At 39.5% G+C, this 14260-nt stretch overlaps 5 protein-coding genes across 5 annotated transcripts; 2 read left to right on the top strand and 3 right to left on the bottom strand.

Moving 5' to 3' along the window:
* Ddx1 (ATP-dependent RNA helicase Ddx1) lies at positions 1 to 2871 on the bottom strand. The gene is made up of 8 exons (XM_066392927.1): positions 2717 to 2871; positions 2582 to 2633; positions 2351 to 2532; positions 1863 to 2296; positions 1660 to 1804; positions 774 to 1606; positions 404 to 685; positions 1 to 334 (listed from the first exon to the last, which is right to left on the bottom strand). Exons 1-8 carry the CDS (start codon positions 2730 to 2732, stop codon positions 89 to 91), a joined length of 2190 nt encoding a protein of 729 aa, XP_066249024.1. The 5' UTR covers positions 2733 to 2871; the 3' UTR covers positions 1 to 88.
* A 200-nt stretch (positions 2872 to 3071) lies between these two features.
* Positions 3072 to 5741, bottom strand: TAF1B (TATA box-binding protein-associated factor RNA polymerase I subunit B). Its single transcript, XM_066392925.1, has 5 exons — positions 5440 to 5741; positions 5177 to 5381; positions 4952 to 5121; positions 4803 to 4897; positions 3072 to 4753 (listed from the first exon to the last, which is right to left on the bottom strand). Exons 1-5 carry the CDS (start codon positions 5599 to 5601, stop codon positions 3085 to 3087), a joined length of 2301 nt encoding a protein of 766 aa, XP_066249022.1. The 5' UTR covers positions 5602 to 5741; the 3' UTR covers positions 3072 to 3084.
* A 278-nt stretch (positions 5742 to 6019) lies between these two features.
* Positions 6020 to 8566, bottom strand: LOC136410664 (uncharacterized). The gene is made up of 3 exons (XM_066392926.1): positions 6591 to 8566; positions 6306 to 6539; positions 6020 to 6253 (listed from the first exon to the last, which is right to left on the bottom strand). The coding sequence occupies exons 1-3, from the start codon at positions 8418 to 8420 to the stop codon at positions 6125 to 6127; spliced, it is 2193 nt and encodes a 730-aa protein (XP_066249023.1). The 5' UTR covers positions 8421 to 8566; the 3' UTR covers positions 6020 to 6124.
* A 285-nt stretch (positions 8567 to 8851) lies between these two features.
* Positions 8852 to 10599, top strand: LOC136410674 (pentatricopeptide repeat-containing protein 2, mitochondrial-like). Its single transcript, XM_066392939.1, has 7 exons — positions 8852 to 9010; positions 9106 to 9334; positions 9383 to 9485; positions 9544 to 9738; positions 9793 to 10066; positions 10122 to 10264; positions 10321 to 10599. The coding sequence occupies exons 1-7, from the start codon at positions 8914 to 8916 to the stop codon at positions 10501 to 10503; spliced, it is 1224 nt and encodes a 407-aa protein (XP_066249036.1). The 5' UTR covers positions 8852 to 8913; the 3' UTR covers positions 10504 to 10599.
* A 911-nt stretch (positions 10600 to 11510) lies between these two features.
* Positions 11511 to 13262, top strand: LOC136410673 (thyroglobulin-like). The gene is made up of 8 exons (XM_066392938.1): positions 11511 to 11657; positions 11708 to 11822; positions 11949 to 12065; positions 12111 to 12246; positions 12299 to 12591; positions 12647 to 12821; positions 12879 to 12973; positions 13025 to 13262. Exons 1-8 carry the CDS (start codon positions 11553 to 11555, stop codon positions 13216 to 13218), a joined length of 1230 nt encoding a protein of 409 aa, XP_066249035.1. The 5' UTR covers positions 11511 to 11552; the 3' UTR covers positions 13219 to 13262.
* The last annotated feature ends 998 nt before the right edge of the window (positions 13263 to 14260 follow it).

The following is a 14260-nucleotide window of genomic DNA, read 5'->3' on the forward strand; positions in this document are numbered from 1 at the left end:
TGACGGTTATTTCAGTTTTATATAAATAGATTATTTTCAACTTAATAAAACAAAGGAAGTTTCATTTAAATAGAAGAAAATGGAAAATTTAGGCAATACGTGCCATTTTGGCAAGATGGCCCTTCAAATACAAAATTTGGGCTTTGCTTTCGAGTTTCGATAGTTCTTTGACTATCGGCGCCATCTCGGGGGTATGATCGTGATAACCGGATCCTAATTGTTGCCTTTTCTGACCATATACAACCTTGCCGTCGAACTCGTCAAGGGGCACCTTCATATCTGGTTCGATTTGCTGAATGGTGACGTTTAGATGTTCTTCAATGTCCGCCAGGTACTGTGAAAACCGAGCGTCACCATTGAAAAAATAACGAAATTCCAGACAAATAAGAAATTTTCATTTTACCTGAGGTTCGTTATACCACATACAGCAACCTTTATCGTCCGTCAAATGAGTGTTCCAGCAATTCCGGCCGCGGGTCTTGCACCACTCGCCGTGATACCACACTTTCTCTGGGACAGTGCTGACTAGGCTAATGGCCAATCCCATGCGTTCGGCTCTACCAACGCGACCAATACGGTGCACGTAATTGGATTTTTCGTCCGGGAGGGTGATGTTAATAATGAACGGCAGGCCGCTTATGTCTAGCCCTCTGGCGGCCACATCGGTACATATCAGGTACTTCACCTTGAAACAATTGATAATTCAAGATGGCAGCTGTGATTAATGGCGTACGAATTTTGGAGTGAGCGCGTTTAGAAGAAAACCAACTTACTTCGCTCCTTTTAAACAGCTCCAAATTGGCCTTCCGTTCATTGGGCTTCCGGTCCCCATGCAGACACACACATGAGAACTTCTTGTTATCAATTTGTTTCATAAATTTCTCCAAATTGTCACAGTCTAATTTGGTACGGCAAAATAAAATGGCCCTGTCCATATTATGCACCTCAATGGCTCGAATCACATACTCTCCTTTCAACAGTTTAACAGCTTCACTCAGAGTCTCAGCATTATTATTACTGGGCCTTACATTGTCTTGCTGATGCACACCATCTGTCGATATATGCCGTTTCAGATTCTGCCAACTGCGATCCTTTTGGGGGTCTACTTGTACCACTACGTGGTGCACAGTTTCTGGGACTGCATCCTCTCCTTTTAGGTCTACCCACATGGGGAAATACATAAGCTTTTCAGCCATTTTTTTCACCTCAAAGGCATGTAAAGTAGCGCTGCAGACGATCATTTGCAGTCTTTTTCCATCTGTAGTAAATTTGGGCATTTGCTTGTGAAGACGCTCAATTAAATCAGTGTAACCCTGCTTTAGAAGCGCATCTGCCTCATCCAGTACAAAGAACCTGCAGTTGGAGAGAGACAGATAGCCCCCTTGTATGAGATCTTCAAGCCTCCCTGGAGTCCCCACTATCAGATCCACACCCTGATTTTGCAGTAATGATATTTGCTCTTTGACATTAACACCCCCAATCACAAGGAGTTCCCTTATAGAGGGGTTTTCAAGGTATTTTTTGAAGAGCTTTATTTGGTTGCTGGTTTGCTCTGCAAGCTCCCGACTGGGCTCGATTATTATAGCCTGTGGTGCATTGTTGGCTACTAAAGATTTTCAATAATATTCCAATTTAAATTATAATCAAAATTTCACCTACAATTGTCCACACCATCCTCATTAATGTTATCCCCATTAGTATTCATGGCAATCTTGTCATTAGGGGCTGAAATAAGTGGCAGGAACTTATCCGGTAGTACATATTTGAAGGGTTTATCTCCAAAGTTGAAAGCCATTTCTGCATTCTAAAATTCATCCATATTAAGATTTTATTCCCAATATTTCTATGCTACAAATATTAACCTTTAAAACTACTGCAGGAAATAGTGGTGCTTGGGAGCTTACCCCTGTAAATGCTACCCCTAAATCAATCCCATTTTTTGCAAATTTGACTTCCCCTTTATCCAAATCCAAGAGACATGTAATAACATCATTTTTCCCAAAGGCTTCTCCATAATTGTCAAACTGCCGATTGTTACTTTTTTTGCCGGTTCCCCCATATCCCCACCCAAATTTATCAGTCCCTAGATCCAATGAAGCCCCCAATGTGGACCAGCCCACTCTGCATAGACCTTCATCAGTGACTGTTGCTTCAAATCCCCATTTACCTCCAGTGACCCCTTGAGTACACCTATTCCCATGCCATTCTTTAAACTCCCTGCTCTGTACTCTTAAGCCATCAGGGGCCACTGCTAAGGCACTGCCTCTGTCATGTGTTGACATATTCCATCCAGGAGCTTATTTAGTATTACAATGAATTAAACATTTTAGATTAAAATTACAAAACTTACAAACAATGGTGGTTGCTTTGCCAGTTTTCCGGCTTTTTATGTCCTTTAATGTTTCCCAAACAATTTGGATGATTGGCAGGCAAAAGGCTGCAGTCTTTCCCGAGCCAGTTTCAGCTGCCATTAGCACATCTCCTCCTCCAAGCACCAGAGGAATGCCCTCGGCCTGAATGTCTGTGGGGAGTCTGTTTTTGGGTGTTACAAAATGGGAGTACAGGTACTGAAAAGACTTACGTCCATTCCAGCTCATCTATGGCTTTTGAGATTTCGGAGAGGATTCCAAATTCTTCGTAGTAACACAGAGAAAGAGTAATTTAGTTCAGAAAGTTAATAAGTTTTTTTTTGAGTAAAAAATTGGGGTTGAAATACCTTCAAATGCAGCCATTGTGTCGTATACGTCAGAGTGGGCTTCGCGTGTAGATGTTAATTCAGGGTTAACAGGGCTCAGAAACTTGAACTAACAGGGAGAAATTATAAATGAAATTCGGGATGTTTTACTTGAAACAAATTGATAATTTTCGAAATTATAACATCACATTGTAGCCATTTTAGTTCGGCATTTACCAAAACAAAAGCTAAGTCACTTTTAGTTTTGACATTTCAAAATAAAATAAATATAACCATGAGGATATCTGCATGGATCGTCATTAAGAGTATTAAATTTGTATTTTCTTATAAATTTTTAGGTTTAAAAAACAGCAAGTTTGAAATTTATAACTTTATTTATTTACATCCATTCACCACTGATCCCTTATAATCTTAAGTAAAGTCCGCAACTCGATTACCCCTTTAGACTTGGCCTTAGCCTTGCCTGAATCGTAACCTTCAAAAGAAGTAAGGAATATTTCGGTGGCCAGAAACTCTCCATAGAAAAAATTGTTCTCCTGCTCGACTATACGGGATGCCTCTGCTAGTACCATCTTAAAATAAGGAGGCATAGTTCTGTTTAAAACTTCCATATCTCCCTTAGAGAAGTAATACGTTTTGGGGTTTAAAGCCACGTTCATCCAATAGCGCTCAAATGGGTGATAGTGCTGAGGGTAGCTTTGCTCCTCTTTCAAAGGCTTCAACTGGTCTCCATATAAAACTGCGTGATTGTACTTGAAGGCTTTCGTGTTGACTTCTTTCCAATTCTCTAAAAGCACCTTGATGTTGGTGGTTTTAAGTGAAGATTTGTTTAAAGAATCCAAGTACTCTGCAATATATTTATCCCCTTGGGAGTCGCTGCAAATCCTCACTGGAGCCACTTTTTTGCCCACATTATAGGCGCCTCTTCCAGCTTTGTATAGGTGCAAAAACTCATGAGTGATTATGTCATCATTGGCGCCACTATTTTTCACTTGAAGACAACCCACAGAATTCAGATATTCCAAAGGTTTGAGCAGAAACTCCAGAGAATTTTCCTCGAAGCTTTTCAAGAGAATTTCTTTATTTGCCGACAGTTTTTCACATTGTTCGGTTAAAACTTGGGTGTGATGTCTGAATGGCGTTGGAGAAGGCTCAAAAATTGGTGAAGCGCCTTCAACGCCATCCTCCAGAAGCTTTTCGAATACTTGTAAATAGTCTTTGACCTCATTTTGAATTGTTCGATTGGAGCCTTTAAATTGCACCTTTTGGTTAGTTAGATAACTCAAGAACAGATCGCTATCTACCTCACTACCATCTCTTAGGGCCGTGGGTAAATGACACTTCTGAAGAACAGTTCTGCGGTATCCAATAAACTGTAGCCACTTTAGAACGTCGAACATGGGTTTGTTGCCATCATTCAGTAGCTGTGCATACTCAGAGAATTTCTTTTCCGTTTTTCCATCAAACCCAAACAAAAGTTTTAGGATGAAGATTATAAAACTCATGGCGCGGCCCTCGTAATTGGGCAGAGCTTTTGCCTTTTTCTTTATAGGCATCTGGGGGGCTGTTAGTGAGATCAATCTTTGAGCGCAGTGATTAATTGAGGAGGGAAGGTTGAGCTCTATGCAGTATCTCGTACACAGAGCATTGAGATCCGGGGGAGGTATATAAGAACCAATTCCTAGAAATTTGATCAACGAAGCGCAGCTCTGCCGGAAACGAATGTGCGAAAACATCTTTTCGTGTCTCTGAGGCAGAATTAGAGATTTGTCAGAGATTTCTGCAGGAAAAAAGTGGCGAAAACAGGCGAAGCTGACGTGGCCTTCGCGGATGAAGCGCAACAGATCCCCTAACTGAATAGAGTCTCCCGAAATCAATAAGGAAATATATAAAATTATGTAAATAGTGAACAAAGTTAGGTTGGCTGGGCCCTCACGAAAGCTCGGCTTAAAACTACGGGCCTTTATTTTATGGCAAGACAATCCTCTTTCAAGGTCTTCCCTATGCTTTACCACATGCCCTTTGGGCATAATGTTGCGAAGCTCTCGCGAGCTGTACCTGCAAAACCTTAGTCCTAACACCATCTTGCTTAAAAACAAATACTTACTTGTTATAAGTAATTCGATTTCTACCCTTTGAGGAGGATGAGGCAACTTCATGGTCAGTTTTTAAAGTAGTTAGAGTTGAGTTAGCTGAACTTTCCTAGTGAAAAAACTTTTAATAAACACTTCTAAAAGGAAAATCAACTAAACCCACTTGAATCATGCTTTGAGACTGAGATAAGCTGTCATATTGACTCAAAATTAATGCACGTCTCTTTGTTGATCTTTCATGCTTTATAGTCCAACTTGACTCAGAAGAAGACCTAACACGTTTACGCTTTCGCTTTTTAATGTTCCACAATATGTCAACGTCTTTCTTTGGGCCTGTGAGTTAAAATAAAAATGTCCATACATTTTTAAATTTCAAACAACCAAGTACCTAAGATATTAAGCTTTGGGGGACAATTACTATTCACATCAAACACTTCACACTTGTGCAGGTATTTCATCCAAAGCAATTTTACCACTGTTTTAAGTTGAGGCTTCGCTCCTAAGGAGAGAAGTTCCTCAGTAAGGCCTTTAATGATGTAATTGTAACACTCCCAGCTTGTGAGCAGGTCATCTGATTTGTCCTTTTTTTGCTCCTGAGAGGTGCGAGGTTTCATAATTCACAAGAAAAAATATTACTTAACAATAACTTACTTGGATTTTTCTAGTTGATTTTATGTTCACTTCTTCACGCTCAAAGACGTGCTCCTGCACCTTCTGAGACTGAGTTTGGCACTCATTACAATAAAAGTGCCCAGACTCTTTATGAAATTCGTTACCTCCGCACACTTCGCACTCCAACTCTAACACGTTCATTGCAGTTTTTACAAAGGAGACCCTTCTTTTGATTTAATTATTTACAGTTTAAATTAATGAAGTCTTATTTAGGTGATTAAAAAGCTTTTTATGCGAGAGATCAAACGGCGCTCTTCCGGCTTTAAAGAAACGAAATAGAGGTCCCCGGAGGAATGTTTCTCCCGGTATAACCTCACTTACAATTTTCGTGTATTTGGCACAAAAAATGTTTGCGGTGCTTGTGACAAAAATGAATAGCGTGAATAAATTAGGACTGATTTAGAACTTTTTTAAGTTGTTATTTTAGGAAAAATATTAACAAATTATACTCTAACTTTCCAACCTCACTTTTAGCTGTCAATAGCAAATATATTTATCAGCTCATACACAATATGTGTAATGACGTAAACATAGGTAGTCTTGGGGGCATAACACAATCAATGACATCTTAAACACCTTCTTGCTTGAGTATTTTCGACAGAAATAATTTAATAAAACATTTACGATCGCCTACTTTATTTACTCTGAAATTACTGTAAATTTCTTAAACCTGAACAACTTGCGCCTTTCTCACATTTTCCATATGAGCATGAGACTTGAAATGTTTGGTCAAATAGCTCTTAAAATTAGTGCCATAGTAGCACTTCTCACATCGGTGCTTCTTTTCTCCCTTCTAAAAACTCACAACATTAAGAAAAATTGCATTTAGCTGACAATTTCCTCACCTTATGCACATCAAAGTAATGATTTATCATGTCGGTTCTTGCACTAACAAAGTCACATGTCAAACATTTTAAAGCTCCGCTTTCGATCTTGCTATAAATATGTGTAGCCTGATGGTCTAGTGCACCTTTAGCAGTTTGGAATGACCGTGTACAAACTCCACATGGGTGAGTAGAAACCTTGGGCTTACGTTCCAAGAAACATTTGTTGGGAGGTCTGGGTAACCTTTTGTGCATCTACCAAAGCTTCACCACTCATAAATCCTTAGAAAAGTAACAGAAACTCACCTTGCGCCTATGATCTGCCATTCCCACTCTTGTCAAGCAAGTAAACTCACAGTCTCCACAATAGATAAGTTTGTCCTCCATAGGTGTATGCTTGCAATATATATGGTGTTGCAATTTGGCCTTCTTGCATGTTTTGTACAAGCACTGAGGACAATTATAACTGTACCTGTGTGTTTTCTTATGCACTTCAAAGTGCACAGATTCATCAGTCTCATAGGGGCAAGTTTCACATTGAAATTTAGCATTTTTGTGATCAGTAATCTGGGAGTACTGTGACTCATAGACCTGAGAATCTTTTAGAGGTTCTGGGTACTCAATTTTTATTTCAAAGTCTGGTTCTGGGCACTCTTTACTTGAAGTATATATGTCAGAGCTAGGCCCCATTTCAACTACTTCAAATTTCTTTTTATTAGCTGATGTAGGCAATAAGTTCAGTTCTGCTTTTGAACTGCCAAAAAGATTTTTTTTGGCCTCTTGTGTCTCACTATCACAGGGATTGTTTCCAAATAATGTATTCACTATTGCAATATCTGAATTTTGAGACAATCCTGATTTTTCACCTACTAGAGGTTCACTCTCCAAATACTCCTCTTTATCTAATGACAAATCAACTACTAAATTATCCTCACTTAGGTCACTTTTAGGTGACAAACATGCCCCTGTCAGAGGTTCTGAGTATTCAATCTTGATTTCCATGTCTGCAAGCTTCTCACAATCTTTTTGTGTAATTTCTGAGGAAATTTTCTCTGAGCTATCAGTCTCAATTTGAGATCTTTCAAGTATCTCAGGTTCAAATAATGAATGAGATATGTTTTGGCCCCTTGAAGACAACCTTTTGCCTTCTAAAATCTCATTAACATTGTGAAAACTTTGGACAAATGTGTCCCTAAAAATAGGAGTCACAGATTGCAGTTTATTCTCCTTTTTCTCAAAAGATAAATGAATTTCCATGTCACGCTCGCTTGAGTCAGGTTCAGTAGTACATTTAAGCATTTCTTCTAGAGGCTCTGGATATTCAATCTTGATTTCTAAGTCTGAGATGTCATTACATTCTTTCTGTGTGTCTTCTGAGGTATTCTTTTTTAATTTAGCATCTACAACATGAGATCTTTCAAAAGTCCCATATTTTGCTAATGGTTCTGACTCAATTGAGGTTGATTTTAGTTTTACATTTGTACTCCCTAAAGCCATTTCTTCATCATCAATTCCTTGATATTTGAGGATGACTGGGTCTATGGAATCTTGAGCCAATTGTGATATGTCACAAATAGATACAAGTTCTGGTTCATCCTTGAAATCTTCCCCCTCAATTGAAAAATCAACTTCCAAATCATGCCTTTTAGTATGGTTTTTAGGTGGCAAACATACTTCAGATAAAGTACATTCATTTAAGCATTGACTAGATGCATCTACTTTTACGTTATTTACTTTAGAGCCTGCCTCTTCATCTAACTCTACAGTTAAATCAATCTCAATTGGATCTTTAACACTACCCATTTTCTTTAGTTCTCTTTTACCAAGAAGGTAAGGGACAGCTAATTTTAAGGGAACCAATATGAACTTTCTCATCATCATAGGTGACATTTTCTGAGGCGCCTCATTTGTGTCACAGTCCTCAGTAGTTAAATCTATGCTTGTTTCCATTAAAAACTCATTTGAATTGAGATTTCCACTTGCCAGTGTTTTGCACAAATGTTCCCCCTTGGGATTCAAAGTAATAGGGGAACATGAGAGATCAGGGAGCAAGCCAGTGATAGCGGTGGCTGAAGGGAACGAGGAAGGCTTTACACTTTCTGAAATGTCCGATTTTTTGCAGGTTATAGGGGGCATTTGCGATGCCCTCGAATTTATGGCACTCACTACTGTTTCTTTATGGTTTTTTTATTGAAATGTGCTCAAATACTTCAAAAGACTTAAAAACCTTTTTGAACAACACCCCAAAAGTTTAAGGAAAGGACAATCATAAATCACTCGTTCTCAATTGTAAATAAACAATAGCAAAAGACGACAGGAAAAATAATAAATCGATGACAGGTGAAAGGTTTAAAACATTTTGACACATTATATCTACATTTATGAGGTCATAAATGTAAAATATCTTAAATTTACTGACGCAAATATTACACATGAAAATGTGGGGAATTAAGTGAGGTTAAGACATTTATTATATTTCTGACAGAGTTCATTTAATTGTCAAATCAACTAATTTTAAGGTTAAACGCGCCGGCTTTAACCTCACTTTCGTCACCTCACACATACGGCATTGCTCCATAAAAAAACCTCTTTGTTCCCAATTTTGAAGGAAAAATAATATACGAGTAAAATGGCCAACACCCTGAAAACAGTTTTGAGGAAACCACTTACTTGCAACCTCCTTTTAAGGGCCCACAATATAGGACTCGCTTCTATATATGTACAAGGTACGTTTTATTTATTATTACCTAATTCCCTCTCTAAGACCTGAACTACCCCCACAAGCTCATTAAGAGAGTCCCCAAATCGAATTTTATTTCAGATGTGAGGCACCTGTATTCCCGTTCAGCACTAGGGTTGGATAGGTTTGAGCAGCAGAGAGAGAAAGTCAAAACACAAATGAGTAACATATCTGACAAGTTTCGGGAGAAAATGGTTGAGTACTCAAAGGATGAAACAAAAAACATGATTTTTACTGAAGATCTGAAGAACATGGTGCATCTTGCAGAAAATGATAAAGATATTGAGTTGGCAGTAAACATGTTGAAAAGGTGATTACAATTTCCACCCCAGGAAAATTATAAATAATATCTCTTTAGATACAACCAACAAAACAAATCCCTGAGGTTTGGAAACTATATTTTTGGACCTGTAGTTATGCGAATGTTCTACTTGCATAAAAAGACTGACTTAGCTTTAGAGGTTAGTTTTTACCACATACTTTAATGTAAGTCTTTAATTCATGCAAATACTGTTTCAGTGCTTTAAATCTGAGGAGTTTTCATCGATCTTTGACCAACAAATAAGCTTCCAAATCATGCTTGATATGTTATTTGAAAATGGGCAGTATAAGGACATGTTGGAAGTTGTGGAGTTAATTGCTGAAAAACAATTGGAGGGACAAAAGTACCCAAAGAATGTTGTGGTTTTAGCTTTGGCTGCCTGTTACAAATTAGTAAGTTTTCCCCCTTAATAAGTTTTTTTTTAAGTTCAAGACCATCCTCTACAGAACAATGCAGAATCTTTGGACTATGCCCTCACATTCTGGTCAAAACTGTCCGAAATTGGGCATGTACCCATGCGCAGAGCGACTACTTTCTTGGCGGGACTGGCTTTTAACCAGGGCAAGCCTGATGTTGCACTGGAAATTTTAGCTTCTGCCCGCAACCAGAATTATACTACTGTGCGCAACCTGAAAATGGCCGCTTTGGCTGAAATTGGGAGAGTCGAGGAAGTCATTCCCATCTTAAAATCGGTTTTGAATGAGGATGTGCCTAATAGAGGTTTGGCAAGAAACGTTTGAAAATGACCTTGACTGATTGGCACTAACTTTAACAGATCGAACTACACTTCAAACTTTCAACTGCGACGTTTTCGAGAGAGTGAAACAAGCTGTGCAGCGCAGGGACGATCCTGAATTGACATTGGAATTGAACCGGCTGGAGCAAGCACTTCAGCAGCAGGGACACCTGTTGGACAAAGTATTAACTTCATTTTAAAACCCTTTGGTACGGTTCAAGACTTTCTTTTACTGCAGCCTTTGGAAGAGCAGCTTTTAGCGGAAGTGCAGAATCCTCGTCTAATGACTTCGGACAGAGACTTCAGGCAGTTCGAGGATTCAAGGCGGCCTAGGAGAGACTTTGCGCAGAGGCCGAGAGAGTTCAGGGAGAGGAGACCTAGGCAGGGGTGGCCCAGGCCGGGGCTCGAAGATTTGGTTTAAATTTAGAGGGATTTTGAAGTCGGCAATTGTTTCGGAATGAAGTTGAGATAGGGAGTGAGGAGGGTTTACGTGAGGTTTGTGTGCTTTATCGCTGGCTAGATGTGACTGTTTTATATGAATTACAGTGATTTTTGTTAATTGTTTTTTTTTCTTTTTTAAACCATCAACTATCCCTATCTTTCGAAGGTGTCATTAAAGCAAATACTTAATCAGCGCTTTTTTTGGTAGAGAACCGCTATTGTAGAATAAAACGGATATTATTAAGCAAGTTTCGATTTCAATTCTTTGGTCATATAATTGCTCGAATATAATCGCTATTTTAAGAAAACGCGTGGGACTATATCCTTCGAAGATATCTCAAATTAATCACCTCAAAGCCCTCTATAAAACGACTCAATGCATTGTGTAATGTATTTTTTAGTTTCCGAGATACATCGTAACTTTGGTCTATTTTATACGATTTTTTGGTGCTGAAAATGACGGTTCGAAAAAAGTGCAAAACAATTTCTACGACGTAGAAAGTCTATGTATAAGCAAGAGAGATAATTTAAACAATCGTTTTATCCGTTGTTTTCTAGGTAGAACTAGCTAGTATGAGTTAGAATAAATAAATTGAAGAAAATTAAAAATGATTTATGCACGTGTAGGTAATGTAAAAAGTGAAGAATTTCCAAAGGTATTTCTATGATGAAAAAATAATTACAGTCTGTGAAATTAAAGGATAATATTTGGGCGTTTCCAGAATAAGTGCTGGCATAGAACAGGAGTCAAAACCGAATTAACGCTTTCCAACAGATTAAAAAATCACGATCAATCATCAGCGAATAAATTACGTTTCTTACAAAGGTGTCAAATGATAAAACTACAGTTATCAAATAAAAGCTTAGAAAAACGGATTAATGCGCTATCATATCTTCAAGTATACGTATTATTTTTTTCTTTATCTTATCTACACCCTCTTGTTCAACAATTGATAAGCTTTAATCTCATTAAAACTGTGCAGTTTATATCATCAATCTTAAAAGAAAATCTTCCCGTTAAACTAGAAAATGTCCAAAAAAACGATCTTGTGGTTCTTCTTTATTGTGACGTGCATTAAAACGAACCAATTACTAGGGGATGAAGACGTTCGCTGCATTTCCAGCAGTTGCAGCGTAAGTTACAAAAACATGTATGTGCATTACAAAAAATCACAATACAACAGGACGCAGAGTGCTCATCAGTGCCTTCTAAATGCAACAGCAGCATCCCTAGTTCGGGAGTTTATATGCTATCACCGGACATATGCAACTGCTGCGAATATTGTTTAGCTAATATCGGTAACTATCCCCAACCCTAACGGTTCTAGCCAGTCTAAATGTTTCTAGAATATTCTAAAAATTCAGAGCAGGCTAATATGCTTTAACTAGCGCTGTCCGGCTTTATCAACGAAGTTTTTATTATAGAGGAAGGTGAGCCATGCAGTATTGGAGATCCATCAAATGCTAAACATACTTCAATATGCGGGCCGGGCCTTACGTGTTTTACTACCGATGGGAATACAGATGGAAAGTGCCAGAAAAGTAAGTTTTCTCGACTTCATTGATTTTCTTTAAGGGTCCATTTAGTGTCCGAGGGCTGCGTCGGAGAGCAGACTATTTATGACCAGAGGCGCGCGAACGGATTTCTGGGCTCTATGGAAGTCAGGCCCACATGCGATGACGACGGCAATTACTCCCCTTACAAGTGCATTCCTGGTCAAACGTACATTAACGACAGCTCTAGAGCGCTCAAGGTAGTAAAAATTAATTTTTAGCTGTCACTGCGTTCTCTCCGACAGCACTAGGGTTTTCGGAGATGCTGACTATAGCTCCATTGCTGACTACATGACGTGCGCTTGCGCCCGCGGTTATCAAGGCGCTGTGGATATTTTGGGGCGCGAACTGGGTCCGCACGAACACTTCAGGTGCGCAGCGGACGGTAGTTTTGATAGACTACAGTGCATCAACAATCAGTGTTTGTGCGTTGATGCGGCAGATGGCGCCCCTACTTTTCCCGATGCGAAGTTGGTGAACTTGACGGACATCAGCAATGAGACGTTGCCATGTTGTGAGTGTTTACGCAACAAAATGACAGCCAAAAGCGGATTTATTGTCGGTTTAAGATACGGATTCGGTTAAGGGGAATTATTACAGAAAATGCGAAGCTGAGTTCATGGAGATTTACAAAGAAGTTGCGCAGAAGAAGAACGAGTCTCATTACAGTTTGGTAATTGGGTACAACTACCCTCAATGCGACTTGGATGGGACCTATGCGCCAAGTCAGGAAAGTAAAACTCAGTAAGTGATCATTAACTTTTTCAATATGAACGCAAATAATTTAGCGCGAATTTAAAGCAAATACTGCGTTTCCAAAGATGGAGATTTACTGACTGAACCTCTGTTAAAGTCGGACTCTAATCAAGCGGAGCTAGTTAGCTCTATGGACTGCAGTAAGTTGCCCATTTTGAACTTTAATCGAATAGCACTAACGACAATTTTAGAGTGCGTCAGGGCGGCCATGTTGATGACGTCAATGGAGAAGCCCTCTTGTTTGAAAAATGGGAACTACGATCCAGTGCAGTGCCGTCGAGGAGTTTGCAGATGCGTCGATCCTAATGGAAACCAGCAGTGTAGTGCTGAGGGTCAGTGCGAGGAGAAGGATGAAAGCGACAAAGATAATTTGCACTGTAGTTGATTTATGTTTATTAGAAAAGAGTGAATAGATGAAGCACTGTAATTGTCCAAGTAGTTGTATTTTTATTACCGAAATTGCCTACAAAGGGAAGTGGCGCAAGTTTGTCTGAACAATACATTATTGCGCCTTCCGCTGCTTAATTAGCCACGGCAGTTGGGCCCGTCATGCGTCATGAAAACTTCGCAACCTTTCTTTAATTGGCGCAACAGACGTAGTTTCTGCTCAGGCTTGTAAAGGGCAAAAGCTCAGCGTGAATTTGGGCGAGCCCCGCGCGTTCTACTTGCGACCCGAAAATGTTTCTAATAATCCGCGTTTCATAACGCGAAGATATCAATAGCGATCACCGAAAGAATGCCCATTATTGTTTGTTGCCAAGGCCAACGAGTTCAGACGCAGAGACCGAAATTGCTTAACTATTTTGAGGCCCAAATCGTCTGCGCCAATTGCGCTCGGTAGATCGCTACTAAATAATGTTTTTTAAGTCAAAATAGTGATTTCCAAAATCCTACCTTGTTTCCACGGCCTCATGTGGGAATTTGATCGATAGATGACTTACGTAAGCCGACCGCATCTGTTGTCTTATTTCGAATAACCAGTAGAATAATGCGACGACCTTGACTGGCTCTTTCATAACATGTAGCAGATCAATCTCGGCCAGAGCGAGAACGAAAGTGCTTCGTCTGCGACGTGAGAGAGACGCGCCGATGTCTGTTCGAGTTTGTTGTGATCCAGTTAGTAGGGGGTTGGCTTCGTTATCGCGCCAAAATGACAATGGCGCCCCCTACTCTAGCGGACAAGTGCATAAATGCGGCGGGCGCTTTGATTCGGATTTGATTCCGGGGTGACACTCTGACGCGATCTGTTTTTGTGTGTTCTTTTTATTAAGTTGAAAACACCCCACAGGTGAGCGATAAAAAACATATTTAAAAAAAAATTTGAGTCGATTTTATTTATTTTCAATTTATTTGACAGGAGAATGTCGAAAGAAGCTCCGAAACAATTGCGGCGTTTCTTGCGACGGCACTACTCGACCTCCCTCCGT

Source organism: Euwallacea similis, chromosome 9 (assembly GCF_039881205.1).
Source record: "Euwallacea similis isolate ESF13 chromosome 9, ESF131.1, whole genome shotgun sequence".
NCBI classification, from domain to species: domain Eukaryota; kingdom Metazoa; phylum Arthropoda; class Insecta; order Coleoptera; family Curculionidae; genus Euwallacea; species Euwallacea similis.